Source organism: Centropristis striata, chromosome 8 (genome assembly GCF_030273125.1).
Source record: "Centropristis striata isolate RG_2023a ecotype Rhode Island chromosome 8, C.striata_1.0, whole genome shotgun sequence".
NCBI classification, from domain to species: domain Eukaryota; kingdom Metazoa; phylum Chordata; class Actinopteri; order Perciformes; family Serranidae; genus Centropristis; species Centropristis striata.
This window is the reverse complement of record NC_081524.1, coordinates 27,448,987-27,466,009: the sequence shown is the minus strand read 5'-3', so window position 1 is coordinate 27,466,009 and position 17,023 is coordinate 27,448,987. Positions and strand designations below refer to the sequence as shown.

Here is a 17,023-nt window from a genome sequence, read left to right as displayed (position 1 = left end):
GTAATCTCAAAAGGATCTGAACACTTCTTCCACCACTGTCTTTTTTACTTCTTTACTTTTTTAAAAACTTTTTTTACATGTATTTTTTGTTTGTTTGTTTGTTTGTTTTTTGTTATTTTTTTGTTTTATTTTTATTTTTAAAATTTTTTAATATTTTAATTTTTAAAATTTTAAAATTTTTAAAATTTCTAAAATTTTTAAAATTTTAAAATTTCTAAAAAAAAAAATTTTTCACTTCTGCGCATGCGCGGCCCTGCTGCGCTTCTGCGCATGCGCGTCTTTTTCCGCTTCTGCGCATGCGCGTCTTTTTCCGCTTCTGCGCATGCGCGTCTTTTTGCGGGTCAGCGAAAAAAGCAGCGCATGCGCAGAAGCGGAAAAATAAAAATAACAAAATTTAATTTAAAAAATTGAAAATTAAAAAATTAAAATAAAAAAAAATTATAAAAAAATTTTAATTAAAAAAAATTAAAATTAAAAATTAAAATAAAACAAAAAAACAAACAAACAACAAAAAATAAATTAAAGGAAAAAAAATACATGTAAAAAAAGTTTAAAAAAAGTAAAGAAGTAAAAAAGACAGTGGTGGAAGAAGTGTTCAGATCCTTTTGAGATTACTTTTAAGTGGTTTAATTTATAAAAATGGGTAATCATTTTAAATGTATCATGTTTTTCATTTTAAATCTTGACCTGAAAAGTAACTAAAGCTGTCAGCTAAATGTAGAGGAATAAAAAGTACAATATATGTCTCAAAATGTAGTGGAGTAGAAGTATAAAGTTACATAAAATGTACATAAAAGTACCTCAAAATTTTACTTTAAGTCCAGTTCTTGAGTAAATGTACATAGTTACTTTCCACCATTGCTACCTGCCTCTTCTAACTTATACATATCAGTTAAGAGTCCTCCTTCAGACACTGTATGAGGATTAAAGAGATAGTTTGTGCATTATTATACAAAACTTGGTACAACTATTGTCAATGCCCTCCTGAGGATAACCCTTTAAGTTTTTATTGATCGGCTCCGAGGTGGCACTGTGGTGGCAGTCTAATTTCATATTTGGTACCGTGGCCACACTATAATACTTAAGGCAATGAAATTCATAGGGGTGGTATAGACTGGCCCCTGTAATGCACACACCCCGACGGCAACCTCTCATTGAAAAATAAAAACTCAGTCAACCAAATAGTAAAGTGGTCTAGCACACTGATTGGTGAGCCACAGCTCAACATGGAGACCTTGTACACAAAACAATTACAGCGCATTACTGGTTCAATTTTAAATGACAGTTCCCATCCATTGCACACAGAGTTTCAGCTCCTCCCCTCTGGGCGTAGGTTTACAATCCTTAGGTGTAGAAGAAAAAGACACAAAAACAGTTTTGTCCCTGCTATGCTTTGCACAGGTGTTTATTTATTGTTGCTTTTATGTATGTGTTTACTATTTCTAGATATCACATCAATATCTAAGTATAGTCTGGACCTCTAAGAACTTTTAATAATTTTTAATTTAATTTTTTAATTTTTTATTTAACTTGCCATTTCTTAACTCCCACTGTCTTAAGTTGAATGATGTGTGATATGTGCCTCTTTTGTGTGTGTGTATGAGGACTCTATTTGTACCCAGAGGTAGATTTTGTTTGCAGTATGAAGTAAATAACATAGATAGAAAGATAAAAAACATGATAATGATAATGAATTTCATTGCCTTAAGTCTTATGGTCTGGGCACAGTGCCAAATATTAAATTAGACTGCCACCAGAGCGCCACCTAGGGGCCGATCAATAAAACCTTCAAGGGTTATCCTCAGGAGGGCATTGACAATAAGTATACCAAGTTTGGTGTTAATCCGACCAACCGATTTGGAGATATAAAATACTTCAATTTAAAGAGCACCACCTAGTGGTCATCGGCCAAAATTTTTGCACAGAGCCTCAGGGGCTCATGGGGAGTAGGATCTTGAGTTTCATGTCATTCAGACACACCAATGTGGAGATATGCAACACTTCGTGTTTTGTGTTTAAAATAGCGCCACCTGCAGGAAGTTATTTAATAACTTGAGTATTCTTTGGGTTATCAAAATTATTTTAATAACCGTTTGTTATGAGGGTCCATAGATGCTGTGTGCAAAGTTTGGTGCAAAACGATGAAATTGGCTAGGAGGAGTTCGAAAAAGTATGTTTACGACATTTTGCAAATTTGCAAAATAAACTCTATGCGAAAAAGGGCGTGGCCTATATCACGAGATTCAGCACAACTCAGTGAACGCGTGGATATAAGGTTTTTGAATGTGCGATAAAGTATGTGGGAGTTATTAACCACCAGGTGTGACTTATATTTAAAGTTTCATGAGTTTTGGGGTATGTTCAGGCAGTGAAAAATGAGATCATTTGGGAAGAAGAAAAAAACCAAACATTCGAAATACAATAGGGACCTCGCAGGTTGTTGCCTGCTCGGGCCCTAATTATGAGATGGTAAAAGCATTTCACTCCTGGATATCTAGAGACAAAGTTATGGGTGCATGCATTATTTGGCGAGACTCATATTTTACTTGCCGAGATGTGCATCCCTCAGTTACTTCAGTCAAAATGAATGTTACAAAAGTATGAAATTCACACTATCTGCTGTAGAAATAATCACGATGTAGTCATCGCTGTGCGCGCTCCTGCGAGGGGCATACAGATCTCGGTGGGCAGGCATAAGTCGGTTCAACACCGGCCATACTCTGCCTCTGATTAGTTTACCCTGATAGTTTTACCAAAACCTTAACTAGTCCGCCTCATACCTAATCCTAATCAACCTAACATTTTTTTTACTGGAGTCTATGCAATTAAAAAAAAATCATCAAAAATCTGGTTCTCTTTGTTGTTTAGCTACATGCATCCATCAGCCGATCCCTTTCTTTTCCACACACGCCAATGTTGTCCCAAGGACAAGAGAAAATTAAATTACTACAGTAGTCTTTATGAGCAAAGCCTCTTCTTGATATATTGAATCAATTCCTGGAATCCATGATGAGAGGCCCCCAGTCTGGTTGCATTGATTTAGCTCATGGTCAGAATTAAATTATGACTAGAACACAGCTCAGTGCAGGGATAGGGAGAGCTGTGGAAAAACACTGTAAAGCTGCTTTCCTGACACTAAAAGAAAATTACAAGCAGACAAGCAGGGTTTGGTATATTAAAAAAAGACAAAGTTTTAATTTTAATAAGTTTTTCATGTTCTGTTTGCCTTTTTTTTCTTCAAAACTCCATCTGTCATGTTCTCTCTGCAGCTAAGCAGTGTACAAAACTCCCCTGAAATCTAATGTGAAAAACAAGAATGAATGGAATGTTATGGTCAAATGTGTCTCTTATGGGTTAAATGAGTAAAAGCCATGTCCAACAGTGGTGACTAACCAATCAGTAACACAGGAGTCAGTACAGGCTACTGACACATTTGGTATGCAGTCAACTGGTACAATTTATAGCATCACACCTCCAGTTACTAAAAACCAGCTAACGCACTGCTAACATGTTACCCATGTTAAGTGGGGAAAAACTGCTCGCATTAACCATTATCCCTACTGATCATGCTAGAAAACCTTGGAGCACACATTTTTCCATTGAATTCACTTCAAGGCACATTAAAAGCTATCTCAACCAGCAAGCTAATGGGTACACATGTGTATGCCATCGCTATCTCCTAACTAGAATTTAATCCAAGGTGTTCTGTTCCAATTTATAAATTGCACTATTATAGCTTTAGATAAGTCCCAGTCAATTGATTAACAATTTGGCGATTCTGTGTTCAAATTAAGAAATCACACGCAACGCAAAGCCACTGGGACTATCAATTTGTAATGTAGTCGTCAGTTCTGTCAGAAATTTAAAAAAGAAAAGAAAATACATTCCACATAAAGGGAGTACAAGATTTCATCAATTAACAGCTTGCCTGACTGTTACCTTTCAAACACGGACAGTTTTGCTTTGGTTTCCGCAAAAACAATAGTGGGACAACCTGAAAATATACGCATGCGCCCATCCAGTGGGAATATACACACACTAAGTGGTGAGGGACCGGAAAGCTTGTATGATCCAAGTGACAACCAAAACCTATGAAAAAAAGGTGCTCATATAAACAGAAAATAAAAAGGTTAACATTCTAGCAAAGTTTGAAACATCAGCAAGGCAGCCCTCCATGAAGTGTCCCATCACACAAAAATATATATCTGGCCGTTTTGGGATGCCCTGCTAAATGGAAGAACAAGTGGTGCTGTGGAAAACTTCTAAATGCATGCATGATATGCAAATTTCATTACAGAAAAACAACAAAAAAGTCGCATAGCTGACCTGTGGAGGCTTCCTACACATCCATGGTAGGATGAACAGTTAACACAATTCATTTTGAAATGTAAAACATGTCCACAGATGATTAACACACATCTGACCTTTACAAATAAAGAATGCAAAAACAAACCTGTCAGAATTATGTCGTTTTTTTTGCTCTGTACTGCACCTTTAAGTTTCTTTCAAAGCGATTTGCCATTATACAGTACATTCATCAACAGTGACAAGAAGGAAAGGAAATTAAATCATCGTGCTGGCACCAAGATCCTGAGATGTAACTATTGTTAAGATCTTACATGAAAATATGCACACAATCATTTGATATAGCGCGCCCGCATTTTGACCTTAAGAAATAAATACCCTCAGTTATGCACATATTACCATCTACATCTACTTAGAGAAGTACCTAATCCCAGGTACTGGTGCAAAATAGGAGTCAGTTTTAAGCGACCCAAAGTGTTTTTACTGGGAATACATCCAGCACACCAGCAGGCCAACAGCCACGGCCGCCCCGGCACCAACGTTGAGCAGAATGGGTCTCCAGTACAGCCAGTTGTCTCGTTTCCTCTCTGAGTCGGTCAGTCTCTGTTTCATCTGCTGGACCTTCTGTGAGGTGCTGGCAATTCTCTCTTCACGGTGTCGCTTTCTGACACTGAAATAAAAGTCAGTTATCAGTAAGTGGTCAGCAAACAACAGTGTGGAAATCCCATCAATCACAGGCACAGCACCACTGCTGCTTATTATGTAAAAATAACAAATTAAACTGTAGGAGAGTTGCAGATCAGTTTCTTAAAAGGGGGACATTTTACTTCACAGATGATTTTTTAAATTTTTTTAAATTGTGTCCTCTCCTCACAATGAATCTGAAATAATTCACTTTCAGAAGTCATGAGCTTGTACTTACTGCCCCAAAGTTTCTGCTGTGTTGTCTTCTTGGCCATCTGGATCTTCTGCCGGTATGTGGTCTTCTGAGGGGTCCTGTGGCTCCACACAGGGTGATGGCTGACCATTGGGCTTGCTGTCATTAAGGTGAGGTCTGGGTGGAGGTGGTGGAGGGGACAGATCTGGCTCCAAGACATCTTTGGATATCACTTTCTGCTTGTTCTGCTGAAGGGGATCGGACACAAACGCCATTTTTACACAGGTAGGAAACACACTATTTTACATTCCATGTATAAAGTTGGCGTTTTACTGGAAAAAGAAAGATGGCGGAAGGCCGGACCATTGTTACAGGTTTATTGGAGAATGTGTGTATGAGAGGCTAGTGACACGACACACAAGGAATCAGTACATTTAAGTAGGACATACAGTACTGTGCAAAAGTCTTATACAGGTGTAAAAAAAAGTCCTAGAAGAATTGATGCTGGTTTGAAGGCAGAGGGGGGTCACAGCAAATATTGATTTGATTTAGATTTTTCTTCTGTTCACTCGCTTTACATTTTGTTAATTGATACAAATAAACTGTTAGCATTTATATTTTTGAGAGCATTCTTATTTTACAGCACTTTTTCACACCTGCCTAAAACTTTTGCACAGTACTGTAAGACAGAGAGAAAGACAAACAAATGAAATGCTTTGGGCTGCCCAAGATTGCCACTTCCTCTACACTTATTACGCAGAAAACCATGGAAAATGGATAGATATCAGCTCTTAAATTGCCTGCCTTGGGGAGGTACTTTCTGAGTCGCTACTGACTAGTTGATGCTGATTGGCGGCAATTTTGCTAATGCGTGATTCATTTGCTGACAGGTGCACACTGGACGCCGAGGGCTTAACATCTCCTGGTCTGACTGCAGCTGGGAAAGACAGCTGCAGGAGGACTGGGCCGATTGTGAGTGCTTTGGGACGGCGCCTGCTACTTGTTAAGAATAGCAGGAACGAGTTTTCAAAAGTATCCAATAACACCAGAAAAAGTAGCTAGATTTGTCGCTAGTTGCTTTTTTGAAAGAGTCACTACATGGGTCTGGAATAGTGGGTAAAAATTGTCTATTGTCACATTCAAACTCCGTTGGTGAGCTACTACAAAAGTACCTGTATGGGAACAGAGGCCGAGGGGAACTAACTAGTGAGCGTAGCCAAAACACTCAGCCGCTTTCCACAAAGTGGAAGTACTCAGTGGAAACTCGCCTATTTACATGTGAGTATATATTCCCTAGGCTTGTGACTGAGCTACCTGGGCTGCTGGGTTGACTGTCGGGATGAGCTTGGCTCCCTCGATGACAGCCATGTAGGAGAAGCGGAGCTGGTCAGGGGTCTGAATCAGGCCCATGCGGTATTCCCTCATGTCCAGTAGCACCTTTTGTATGTCCACTGATGGAGTCTTCCTCCTGTCTATCTGCAAAATAGATTAACATGTTTCAAATACTGATGATTGCTTTGCATTTACCATTTTGTTTTTTTATAAACACTGAAACATTAAGACAGCTTAACCCAGGCTAATATTATGTTTGAGATTATCAGAAGTCCAAGCTTCCTGCTCGAGGCTTTCACAAGTCCTGGGGGAATCATGATACTCATAATCAGGACTGAATCCAAAGAATATTAACTATGATGGTTTAACAGGGGAAAAATCCTTTCAGATGTCTATGAGTTGTTTCTAGCTTGACAACAGAAACATACATCCTCTAAACAGGTCTGATGGTTGCACTTAAATGGCTGACATTTTGCTGAAAAACACTGCACTTTTAATTCAGTATTAATTAAAAAATATTGAGGAAGGATCTGAATACTTTTCCCACCACAGTCTCAAACGTTTTTGTGTTGAACAAGCCTATTGTTTACAATCAAGCCTATTCATTTTCATGAACAGGTCCACTTCTCCCAGGTACCTTTTCAGATCAGGGCACTATTTCAAAAAGCCATTTCAAAATGGTTTAAAAAGTCAGCGTGATAACCTCATTCAACTTAAAATTCCATACTTCTTGCAGACTTTAGAATCTCTAAAGTAAAATATTTTTGACTGTGCCCCAGTGCTGATACTGTCAATAAGTTCAAAATACATGTATACCTGGACATTTGAGTCAATTTTAGATTGGATGACAGAACATATACTGTATATACTATGCTGTTCATGTGTCAATTCCAGTGGGGTTTTCCAGTTGCAGTGTCAATGGCCATCTTATACCACCAACTATCCAATCCCATAATATGGCTAAATAAGGTGAATTAACCACAGCAAATGTGTGGCCATTTGTAAATCTATTAAACTATCAAAACATGTGGATTCAAACCTGCATGGGAGTGCAGAAAGTTATGGGTTATTCCTTGGACATGGTATTTCATAGTATTCTTCAATGCATAACATAAGCACTTGGAAATGGTGAATGCATACTAGTATACGATCAGCATGTCACACCCTTTCCCTTTGCATCTTTGACTGAGCAAGTATAATTAAAACATGAACCTCCCATCTTACTCATTTATCAATGCTTAAATCTCTTGTGTAATGTTTTAACATTTTGTTTTCTACATAAACATGAGGCAACATTTCCCTTTTAATGTGGACTGAGTTTGGTGACATGCCCCCTCTCTGTTCTCACCAAGACCAGGCATGTGTCCACCAAGGCGAGAGTCCCAGAGCGTCCAATCCCAGCGCTGCAGTGCACCACCGAGGGCCCGTGCTCCGCTCCCAACGAGCCAGACTCTCGAATCTTGAAGAGGAAGTTGAGGAAGGAGGCTGGAGATTCCGGGACACCAAAGTCAGGCCACGTGGTGTAGTGAAAGTGGTAGATCTCCCTCGTCTCTCCCGTCTACAACAGAAATGTGATGTTTGACATGGTTAGAACATTGTACATTCACAAGTTTTGCGTGACTAGACTGATTTGCCACGTGGAAAACTTCACACAACCCTTGAAAACTTCATACATTTATACCTAGATGCTGGGCTTCAAAATTGATTGATCGAGTTGACAAGTATGAGATAAAACACGTTAAGTAATGTTCAGAGCCAGGAGTAACTTTAAAACATATCTGGAGTTAACTAGTTGAGTACTGTCAATGATGTAGCTGTAGTTGTTGGTTGTTACCACACCTGTAAGACCAAGCCAATATCATGACCTTCGTTGAATGTAATTTACAGTGCTTTGAACTTTCTTTATATTTTTTATGGTTTTAATTTATTTTTCTATTATTTACTTCTGTATTGTATTTATCTATCATCTACTTTACTATTACTGTTATTATTATTATCCTTTTTATTGTTATTATTTTATTTATTTATTTTTCATTATTATTATTATTATTATTATGAGGGATTAAGGCAAGAGTTGGCCTTTGGGGCCTGATTTGGGAGGGGGGTGGGTTTGGGTGGAATTTGAAGTTCTACTGCCATTACTGATGCTGTAAACTGTATGAAAAAATGTTAATAAATAAATTGTTTAAAAAAAAAAAAAAGTAATGTTCAGAGCCAGCAACTGCCCTGAAAATGAGGCCTAGATGAATGGACTAACCTTGTATAGCGATTTTCTAGTCGTAGCCACCACTTAGTGCTTTGTTCAGTGCTTTAACACGACTGATGAACATTCACCCATTCATACACTAGGGGCCAATGGCTACCCTACATGCCACCATCAGACCACCAATGTCTACATGTTCTTTGACATGTAGACTGCCATGATCAGCGATTGCCCGCTTTACCATCTGAGCCAGCACCCAAGATACTACCTAATATGCTTCCCTTCATGCTCACCATTGTGTTTTGCAGTTCTAGCACCCGGATGGTGTAATGTGATTGGTCCTCCTCTGCAAGTAGCCTGACAACAAATCCTGTGTCTGTGAAAGACATCTGTTGCTCCTCTGTGGTGGGCCAGTACTGTGCACACTTTTCCTGTTAAGACAAAAAGAAATTTACTTGGAAAGGAAGCAAAATACTCCCAGGCTTATGAAGGATAAGATGGAGAAGCTATTACAGGATAACTGCACATTGATTGAGGAGCCATCACTTTATTTGTAAGAGATTCCATTAATTGAGTGAATCGATCTTTAACAAGATATACCATTAACCATTTAAAAGGAATGCGCCGTGTCCAAACAACACTTTTGATTATCTTACCTACCCTCAGAGCCATTACAGTCAGTAGAACTGTGATACTACACTAGCTGTTTTTTCCTGGAGCCCCACTTGCCCTGTATGTTTTGGATCCTTTTACGCCAACATTGCTGATTCAAATGATCAAGTTATTATGAACTGGTGAAGCTGCTGGTTTGATAACAAACTGATCATTCACATCACTTGTGTTGTAGAGGTTTGAATCAGCGTATTGGCCCCACGATAGGATTTTATCCTGATACTTGAGTCACGATATGATATTATTGCGAATTTAAGCATTTTGCGATATGGTGAGGATTGCGATACAATTTATTGCGATTTAACTGCATTTTTTGTCCATTTTGTTCAATCAAGAATTGTTTTGTCAAATAAGACGAAATTCTCAGTCTATTTAACTCACTTCAGTCTTTTTATTTCTCCACAATGAGAGTCAGACCCACAGACTGACCAACAAAGTATTGAGTCAAACTAAACTGAACTGATATCAAACATGTATGGACGACAACAATTGCAGCATTTTCTCAAACTTTCCTCAACTTTCAGCTTCCCTGCTCTCAATTTTTTTTCTCAAACTTTCAATTATTTTAACAACTTCTCGACATCATTTCCTGACACATGGTGCCTATAGATTCCTTAGATCTTCTAGTTTCATATGATACCAGTATCTCTAGTATATTCCTAAAAGTGAGCCCACTACGGCCCCTGTAAAAAAACGGCAAAAATACTGACAGCCTGCAGTTACTAAATATCGATACTTGGCGGCCATGAATCGATATAATTTGGCCAAGCAAAATATCGCAATACTATTAGGGTTGCGAACGATAAACCAATGCGACCGGATATTCGGTTTAACAAGTGGACGATGCGGCTGCGTCAGTAGCAGCCTCCTTAATCAATACCAAGTCGGTAGCAGCCTCCTCAAAAATAGACTAGAATTAGCCATGAATCCCTAGATGTATCGGTGGATCAGCTGTCAGTCACTTTATCAGCTGTAGACATGCACTAATAATTATAATAATGATTTCTCTGTTTAACAAACAACTGCACATGAATAACAACCCGCATTCTGCATTTATACTGTGAACTGTGTCCTGCTCAGGGGCACGGCAATGTCTTTATATTATATATTTTTTTCATTATCCTGGTGATAAATTAAATATTTATTATACCAGGACATGATTGTGTCCGCTGAACAACGGCCAATGTTTTATTAGATGATTAAGGGAAAATGTAAATGATGTCACTCATATCAAACCTGCACTCAGTAATGATCAGCCTCACGTGGGACTGAATGGAAATGACAAACGATGTAAAAGTCTGTCTTGCTGACAGACAGATTCACTACTGTTTTTTTTTTTTTTACATTAATATAAATGTAGAAAGATGTTTGTGGTCTTTTTGGTGTTTATACCAACAATAAAACAGATTTTTACCCCATGGCGAATCAGAAGATAAATAAAATATTACAATAGGGTCCTCGCACCGTTAGTGCTCGGTCCCTAATAAAACTTGTGAGTGAAAATATCTACAACAAGTATTAACCGTAGAATCAAATCAAATCATTCTTACACTGTATTGATTCCTATCGAATTGGTCTGTAGTAAAAGTATATCATTTTTGAATCGTATCGTAACCTGCGTATCAAATTGTTTATCACAGAGAGATGTGCAACCCTAGACACTATCCTGTATCGTCACTAAACACCATGAAAATAGAGTAGAAGCGAGAAAAAACAGGGTCTCCAGTCAGGGTGGATTGATACATTTAAAAAGAATAGAAGGTGTTTATTCCGTAAGATGTGATTTAGAAGTGTTTATAGAAGTGTTTTCGGGATTGGCCGGTATCATTTCTTCACTTGGATGTTTGAGCTCGACTGTGCAGAATGATGTACGTGCAGAGTTTGTCTTCATATGATCATATCATCTGTTGTCATCATGTTTTCATCTTCTTTCTATTGTTTTTTTTCCCTGTTGAAGGTTTTTTTTGAGGGGTCTTTCCTTTCTTTCCAGTGTGACGGTCAAAGGACAGCGGGTATGATTTGTAATTTTGGGCTATATTAATACAATTGAATTAAATTTTGAATGTAATGTCAGTTCTTTGATAAATGGTGCTGGAATGCCATGACAAGAATCAAATGGTTGTTTCTTTGAATCTTCTACACTGTGTCTTTATTCTGGTCAAAAAAGTTAAATTAAACATGTCAACTTATTTCAGTCTTTATTGTTATCTGATAAATAAAGCAATTTGTGAAGGGGCAATTAAAAATGGACTTTGGGCACATAGATCTCTGTCCCATTTGCTCGACGAGGCAAATGAAAAACCCCATTAATGTTGGATCCTGGACTACAACTATTCCAATTTTGTGGAGAAATATCTCAGACATAAATCATTAATCAAAGCAGAGCATTTCTTTTTCTTGAAACATGACTGAAGGTAACCTTTCTCCAGCGCTTTAACCAATCTTGTGAAATATATGTATTGAGATCTGGTGCCGTGAAATGTTCATAGAAATTCAACAGATGATCAGAATAAGCAAGTTCAAACGATATTTTTCTAAAAAGAAAACAAGGAGAGTGCAATATCTTTTATATTATGAATTATTTTGAGTAAAACTAGTAGCTCATATATTTCCGGCCTTTCAGGTCAACATTACTTTTAAACAGGCTAAAGAGAAAACATATTTATAGAAATATCAAATTTAACTCTGCCACCAAATAAATATAATACGTAAATACAGAAAGATTTGAGGAAAGAGGAATGACAGAGTATACAAAGACACATTATACTCAAGGACATCTGTGTGTAGCAAGAATATCTACAGCTAAAACATGACACCTTAAAGCTGACAGCAAGAAAATGAATTATTAGCAGGTGTTTCAGAATACTCACAGATCCCTTTTCAATGACTCTGTTGAGCATAATAACAGCTTTGGAACATTGCTCCCAAATCATCAGCCAGAAATGACCACAGGTATTCCTCAAAGGCCCCTGGGGGAGAAAAATACAAATGTTATATACACACAAATAAAAACCTGTCACAACATTGCTTTCACTATGCCATACCTGAGAAAGAATGTAAGCTCTTTGGGCTTCTTCCACCATGACTAAACTTGCATTGATGTAGTCATTTTCAGAGTTTTCAAGTTTCACACGACTGTGATCATCTGAAACCAAATGAGAGACCACAGAGCAATACAGATCACAAAGACGTCATTGGTAAGAACGCAAATTTTGATTAACCTTATTCGTCATTAGACTCACATGGGCTGACATCTCTGTAGCGGTTTAAATTCCGATTCACTGGAAGTTTTGCCACTTTGTAAGGATATTCACCAGCTTGGTTACGGATCTCCTGCCGGGGACAATAAAAATGAGTAGGAAGTTAGGAGTGTCACATTATGTTGATTAAAAGTCAACAAGACAAACAGCTCCTGACAACATTAATACCACACAAAGAGAAAAAAGGTTTTTACACAGTATATACTTTGTGCTTGATTTATTGAAACTTTCATCTTTAACTGACACACTCTTCTGCTTTGTTGTCATCTGTCAAATTAACTGTATTGTGCTGTAGTGCATTATTTTCACTACACAGTTTTCGTTGTGTATTGGGTGCAGACAAAGATGGATTTGAATCCTATGATGGACAATAACGTTACTATGTTCCTTCTTTTAACTACTCTTACCATTAAAAAATAATTTTAATTAACAAATTAACAACTAAACTTTGACAGACACCAGAATAGTTTCAGCTTTTAAAGTTAGAATTTCAAAAACAAATCTACTCAAATACAGTCATGGAAAAAATTATTAGACCACCCTTGTTTTCTTCATTTCACTGTTCATTTTAATGCCTGGTACAACTAAAAGGTACATTTATTTGGACAAATATAATGATAACTAGGACTGCAAGCAGTACTGAACGGGCCCTCGCAGTACATGCATGTCGGGGCATGCTGCCGTCGGGGTGTGTGCGTTACAGGGGCCAGTCTATACCACCCCTATGAATTTCATTGACTTAAGTGTTATAGTGTGGCCACGGTACCAAATATGAAATTAGACTGCCACCACAGTGCCACCTAGGGGCCGATCAATAAAACCTTAAAGGGTTAGCCCTAAGAGGGCATTGACAATAATTGTACCAATAATTTGTACCAATAATTTGTATAATAATGCACAAACTGTCCCTTTAATCCTCATACAGTGTCTGATGGAGGACTCTTAACTGACATGTATAAGTTAGAAGAGGCAGGTAGCAATGGTGGAAAGTAACTATGTACATTTACTCAAGTACTGGACTTAAAGTATAATTTTGAGGTACTTTTATGTACATTTTATGTAACTTTATACTTCTACTCCACTACATTTTGAGGCAAATATTGTGCTTTTTACTCCTCTACATTTAGCTGACAGCTTTAATTACTTTTCAGGTCAAGATTTAAAATGAAAAACATGATACATTAAAAGTTTATTAGGTAGTTAAAATGAGCGGAGTGGAGTCATTTCAGTGTGGTATTAGTACTTTTACTGAAGTAAAGGATCTGAATACTTCTTCCACCACTGTCCTTTTTACTTCTTTACTTTTTTTTTTTTTAACTTTTCAGGTGGAGATTTAACATAAAAGAGTGGTGCGCATGCGTTCGCTGCGTCGTGCTTGGGTCGCATGCGCAGCTTCATGAGTTTTGGGGTATGTTCAGGCAGTGAAAAATGCGATCATTTGGGAAGAAGAAAAAAACAAGAATAAAAATAATTTTTTAAAAATCATCCGAAATACAATAGGGACCTCGCAGGTCGTTGGCTGCTCGGGCCCTAACAACAAAAGTAGCTCACAAGAGTTTAATTTAAGACCTGATATCTAGCCATTTTCCATGGTTTCCTTAAAATTATTTTGGTTATTATCAAGAAAACCATGGAGAATGGCTAGATATCTGCTCTTGAAATAAATTCTTATGAGCTATTTTTGTTATCAATATATTCGTCCGAACGAATGTACCCTTAGTTGTACCAGGCATTAAAATGAACAAGAAATTGAAGAAAAGGGATGGTCTAATAATTTTTTTGTATATCATTATAATCCAAATAGCTGTAGAGTTTTGTACTCACTAAAACAAAGAAAAAGAAAAACTCTTTGGATGATATCCCTGTCAACTACAAAACAAGCCTTTTATCTATTATTTTATCTCTATATCGTCACACTGTTAAATTTCTTTGTCAAAATTGTTTTTTTTTGCCTAAATCATCTCCTCATGACGCCGGCCACCTATGGTAAAATCACCTACATCCTCAGTTGATCAGATCGTGTGATTTCACCCCTTTAAGATAATGGCCTATGTCAAGTGTGTGACTTAAGCGGATGTATTATGCCTAAGTAAAAATAAAAAGTGACTTAGGCAGTTTTTCGAACATGCCTTTGTGACTTAAGCAAGATATGGTAACACTTTATTTTGAAGGTGTCTACATAAGAGTGACATGAGGGTGTCATAAATATGACATGGGATGACATGAACATGAATGACACTTTGAAGTAACATTAATGCTCATGATACTTGTCATGTCGTATTTATGACAGGCTTGTGTGACTCTTATGTAGACACCTTCAAAATAAAGTGTTACCATATCTTGCTTAAGTCACAAAGGCATGTTCAAAAAATTGCCCAAGGCATTTATTTCTCTTGAGTTACATAATTTACACACAGTGTTATTACTATGCCAATAGCCATTCTTTGTTATATCCTTTTTGAGTGAAATGATCAATAAATGTCATATGTTACACTTTTGGTGAAGTTTTTTGTGTTTCCTGCAAAACTTGCAAAAATGAGTCGATTATCTTAACAGAGTGTCGATATACATGACAACATTTCAATCCCATATAATTGAACTGGTGTAACACCGGTATTTTAAGTTTGCCTGAGTGTTTCTCTACAAAACATCTCAAATTACATGTTATCCTCCGGTTAGTAGTTGCGTATTACAGGGTCATAGCCAAAGTTAAACCGGAACAGAAATATTATCAACCAAATGCTGTGCTCTCTCTCAAGACAGCTGGTGGTAAAACACATGCGCTTTTCTCTGGAAGTCCTGATGAGTTCTCAGAAACTGCAGCTGACGTCTGCTAGCGTCATCCACTATTAGCTAACTGAGCTCAACTATGAACACTGTGTGCCGCTGCACGTTTTCTAGCTACGGAAGTCAGCGACTACTAGCTAGTTTCTCAGTCGTCTTTACTGTATAACACTGTACATAACCCCCTCCACAATATGATGCTGTCTGATGAGTTAGCACAAATAAATGTGCCGCATAGAAAAGCTAAAAGTAACCAAATACTTGGAAATGTGTCTCACGGGCTAAGCTAGCCAAGTAAGTTAGCAACCGATCGTCATAGAAACACGAGAGGCCCAGTGTCCCGACTTACATTGTAAAGGTTTTGCCATCTCCCGGCCGAATCAATGTCTTCAAATTCTTGCTCCATGGTGTAGTAGTGCCCCGAGACAGTTGCTGAATGGTCACAGTGTTTGCAGCACCGTTCACTAAGTTACTCCTTTCTGTCAGCCATCTCTCAGCAGTGTGTGTAACCTGCGGGGAGTCTGCTGCTCCTGCACAACACTACAGTCTATGTACTACATGCACGCCGACTGGCTGGCTTGGGTTGCCAGTTACGTCTTTTTGTCCGCCTATAGCACCCAATCGCTTTCACGTTATTCCACATCGTCACCCTGTTAAAATAATCGCCTAATTTTTTTAAAATAACATTTTTAATAAATCAATTAGAGCTTCGATTGGGCTAAAATTACATTGTAGATATAAATAATGAATATACAGTATTACTTTGTATTAAAACGGCTTGCCATATGATATACAGTCATATAGAAAAAAATATTAGACCAGTGTTTTTCATCAATTTCTTGTTCATTTTAATGTCTGGTACAACTAAATGTATGATAACAACAAAAATAGCTCATAAGAGTTTAATTTAAGAGCTAGTCATTTTCCATGGTTTTCTTGATAATAATTTTGGTTTTTATAAAAAAAAAAAAACATAGAAAATTATGAAAAATTATAAATTTAACTATTATGAGCAATTTTTTGTTGTTATCATTATATTTTACAAACAAGTGTAACTTTAGTTGTACCAGGCATTAAAATGAACAAGAAATTGTAGGAAACAAGGGCGGTCTAATAATTATTTCCATCACTGTAGGTAAAAATTCTGCTAAACCTGGCAACCCCAATGACAAGAGGAGGGCAGTTGAGCAAGAATGTAACAAAATATCACGATTCAAGAGTTAACTAATATCTTTATATCTACATAGCTATACTTCTTTTTTCAAATTATAGTCTGGTTTAGGTACTGTTCAACATGACACGTTTAAACGTAAACGTTAACATAAAGTACCTTATAACCTTAAAATCGTCACCCTGTTAAAATAATCGCCTAAGTCATTTTTTCAAGTTTTGCAGGAAACACAAAACTTCACTAAAAGTGTAACATATGACATTTATTGATCATTTCACTCAAAAAGGATGTAACAAAGGATGGCTATTGGCATAGTAATAACACTGTGTGTAAATTATGTAACTTAAGAGAAATAAATGACTTGACAAGATATGGTAACACTTTATTTTGAAGGTGTCTACATAAGAGTCACACAAGCC

General features: G+C 37.2%; 1 protein-coding gene across 2 annotated transcripts; it reads right to left on the bottom strand.

The window, feature by feature from the left end:
- Positions 1-3,815: 3,815 nt before the first annotated feature.
- On the bottom strand, positions 3,816-16,000 carry ptpn2a (protein tyrosine phosphatase non-receptor type 2a). Of its 2 annotated transcripts, none has more exons than XM_059339819.1 (9): positions 15,783-16,000; positions 12,632-12,722; positions 12,434-12,534; positions 12,260-12,358; positions 9,011-9,148; positions 7,863-8,072; positions 6,497-6,658; positions 5,228-5,427; positions 3,816-4,975 (listed from the first exon to the last, which is right to left on the bottom strand). In XM_059339819.1, exons 1-9 carry the CDS (start codon positions 15,837-15,839, stop codon positions 4,786-4,788), a joined length of 1,248 nt encoding a protein of 415 aa, XP_059195802.1. In that variant the 5' UTR covers positions 15,840-16,000; the 3' UTR covers positions 3,816-4,785. The 2 variants fall into 2 exon arrangements, with proteins under 2 accessions (XP_059195802.1, XP_059195800.1); XM_059339817.1 differs by having other exon boundaries at positions 5,228-5,430; positions 15,783-15,999.
- Positions 16,001-17,023: the final 1,023 nt, after the last annotated feature.

Excerpts from the sequence above, each read along its gene's own strand:
- ptpn2a (XM_059339817.1), bottom strand. The coding sequence starts at position 15,839 with ATGGAGCAAGAATTTGAAGACATTGATTCGGCCGGGAGATGGCAAAAC. Across the intron at positions 12,535-12,631 it reads CTACAGAGATGTCAGCCCAT|ATGATCACAGTCGTGTGAAA; the intron begins GTGAGTCTAATG and ends ATTTGGTTTCAG. Across the intron at positions 4,976-5,227 it reads ACAGCAGAAACTTTGGGGCA|TGTCAGAAAGCGACACCGTG; the intron begins GTAAGTACAAGC and ends CTTTTATTTCAG.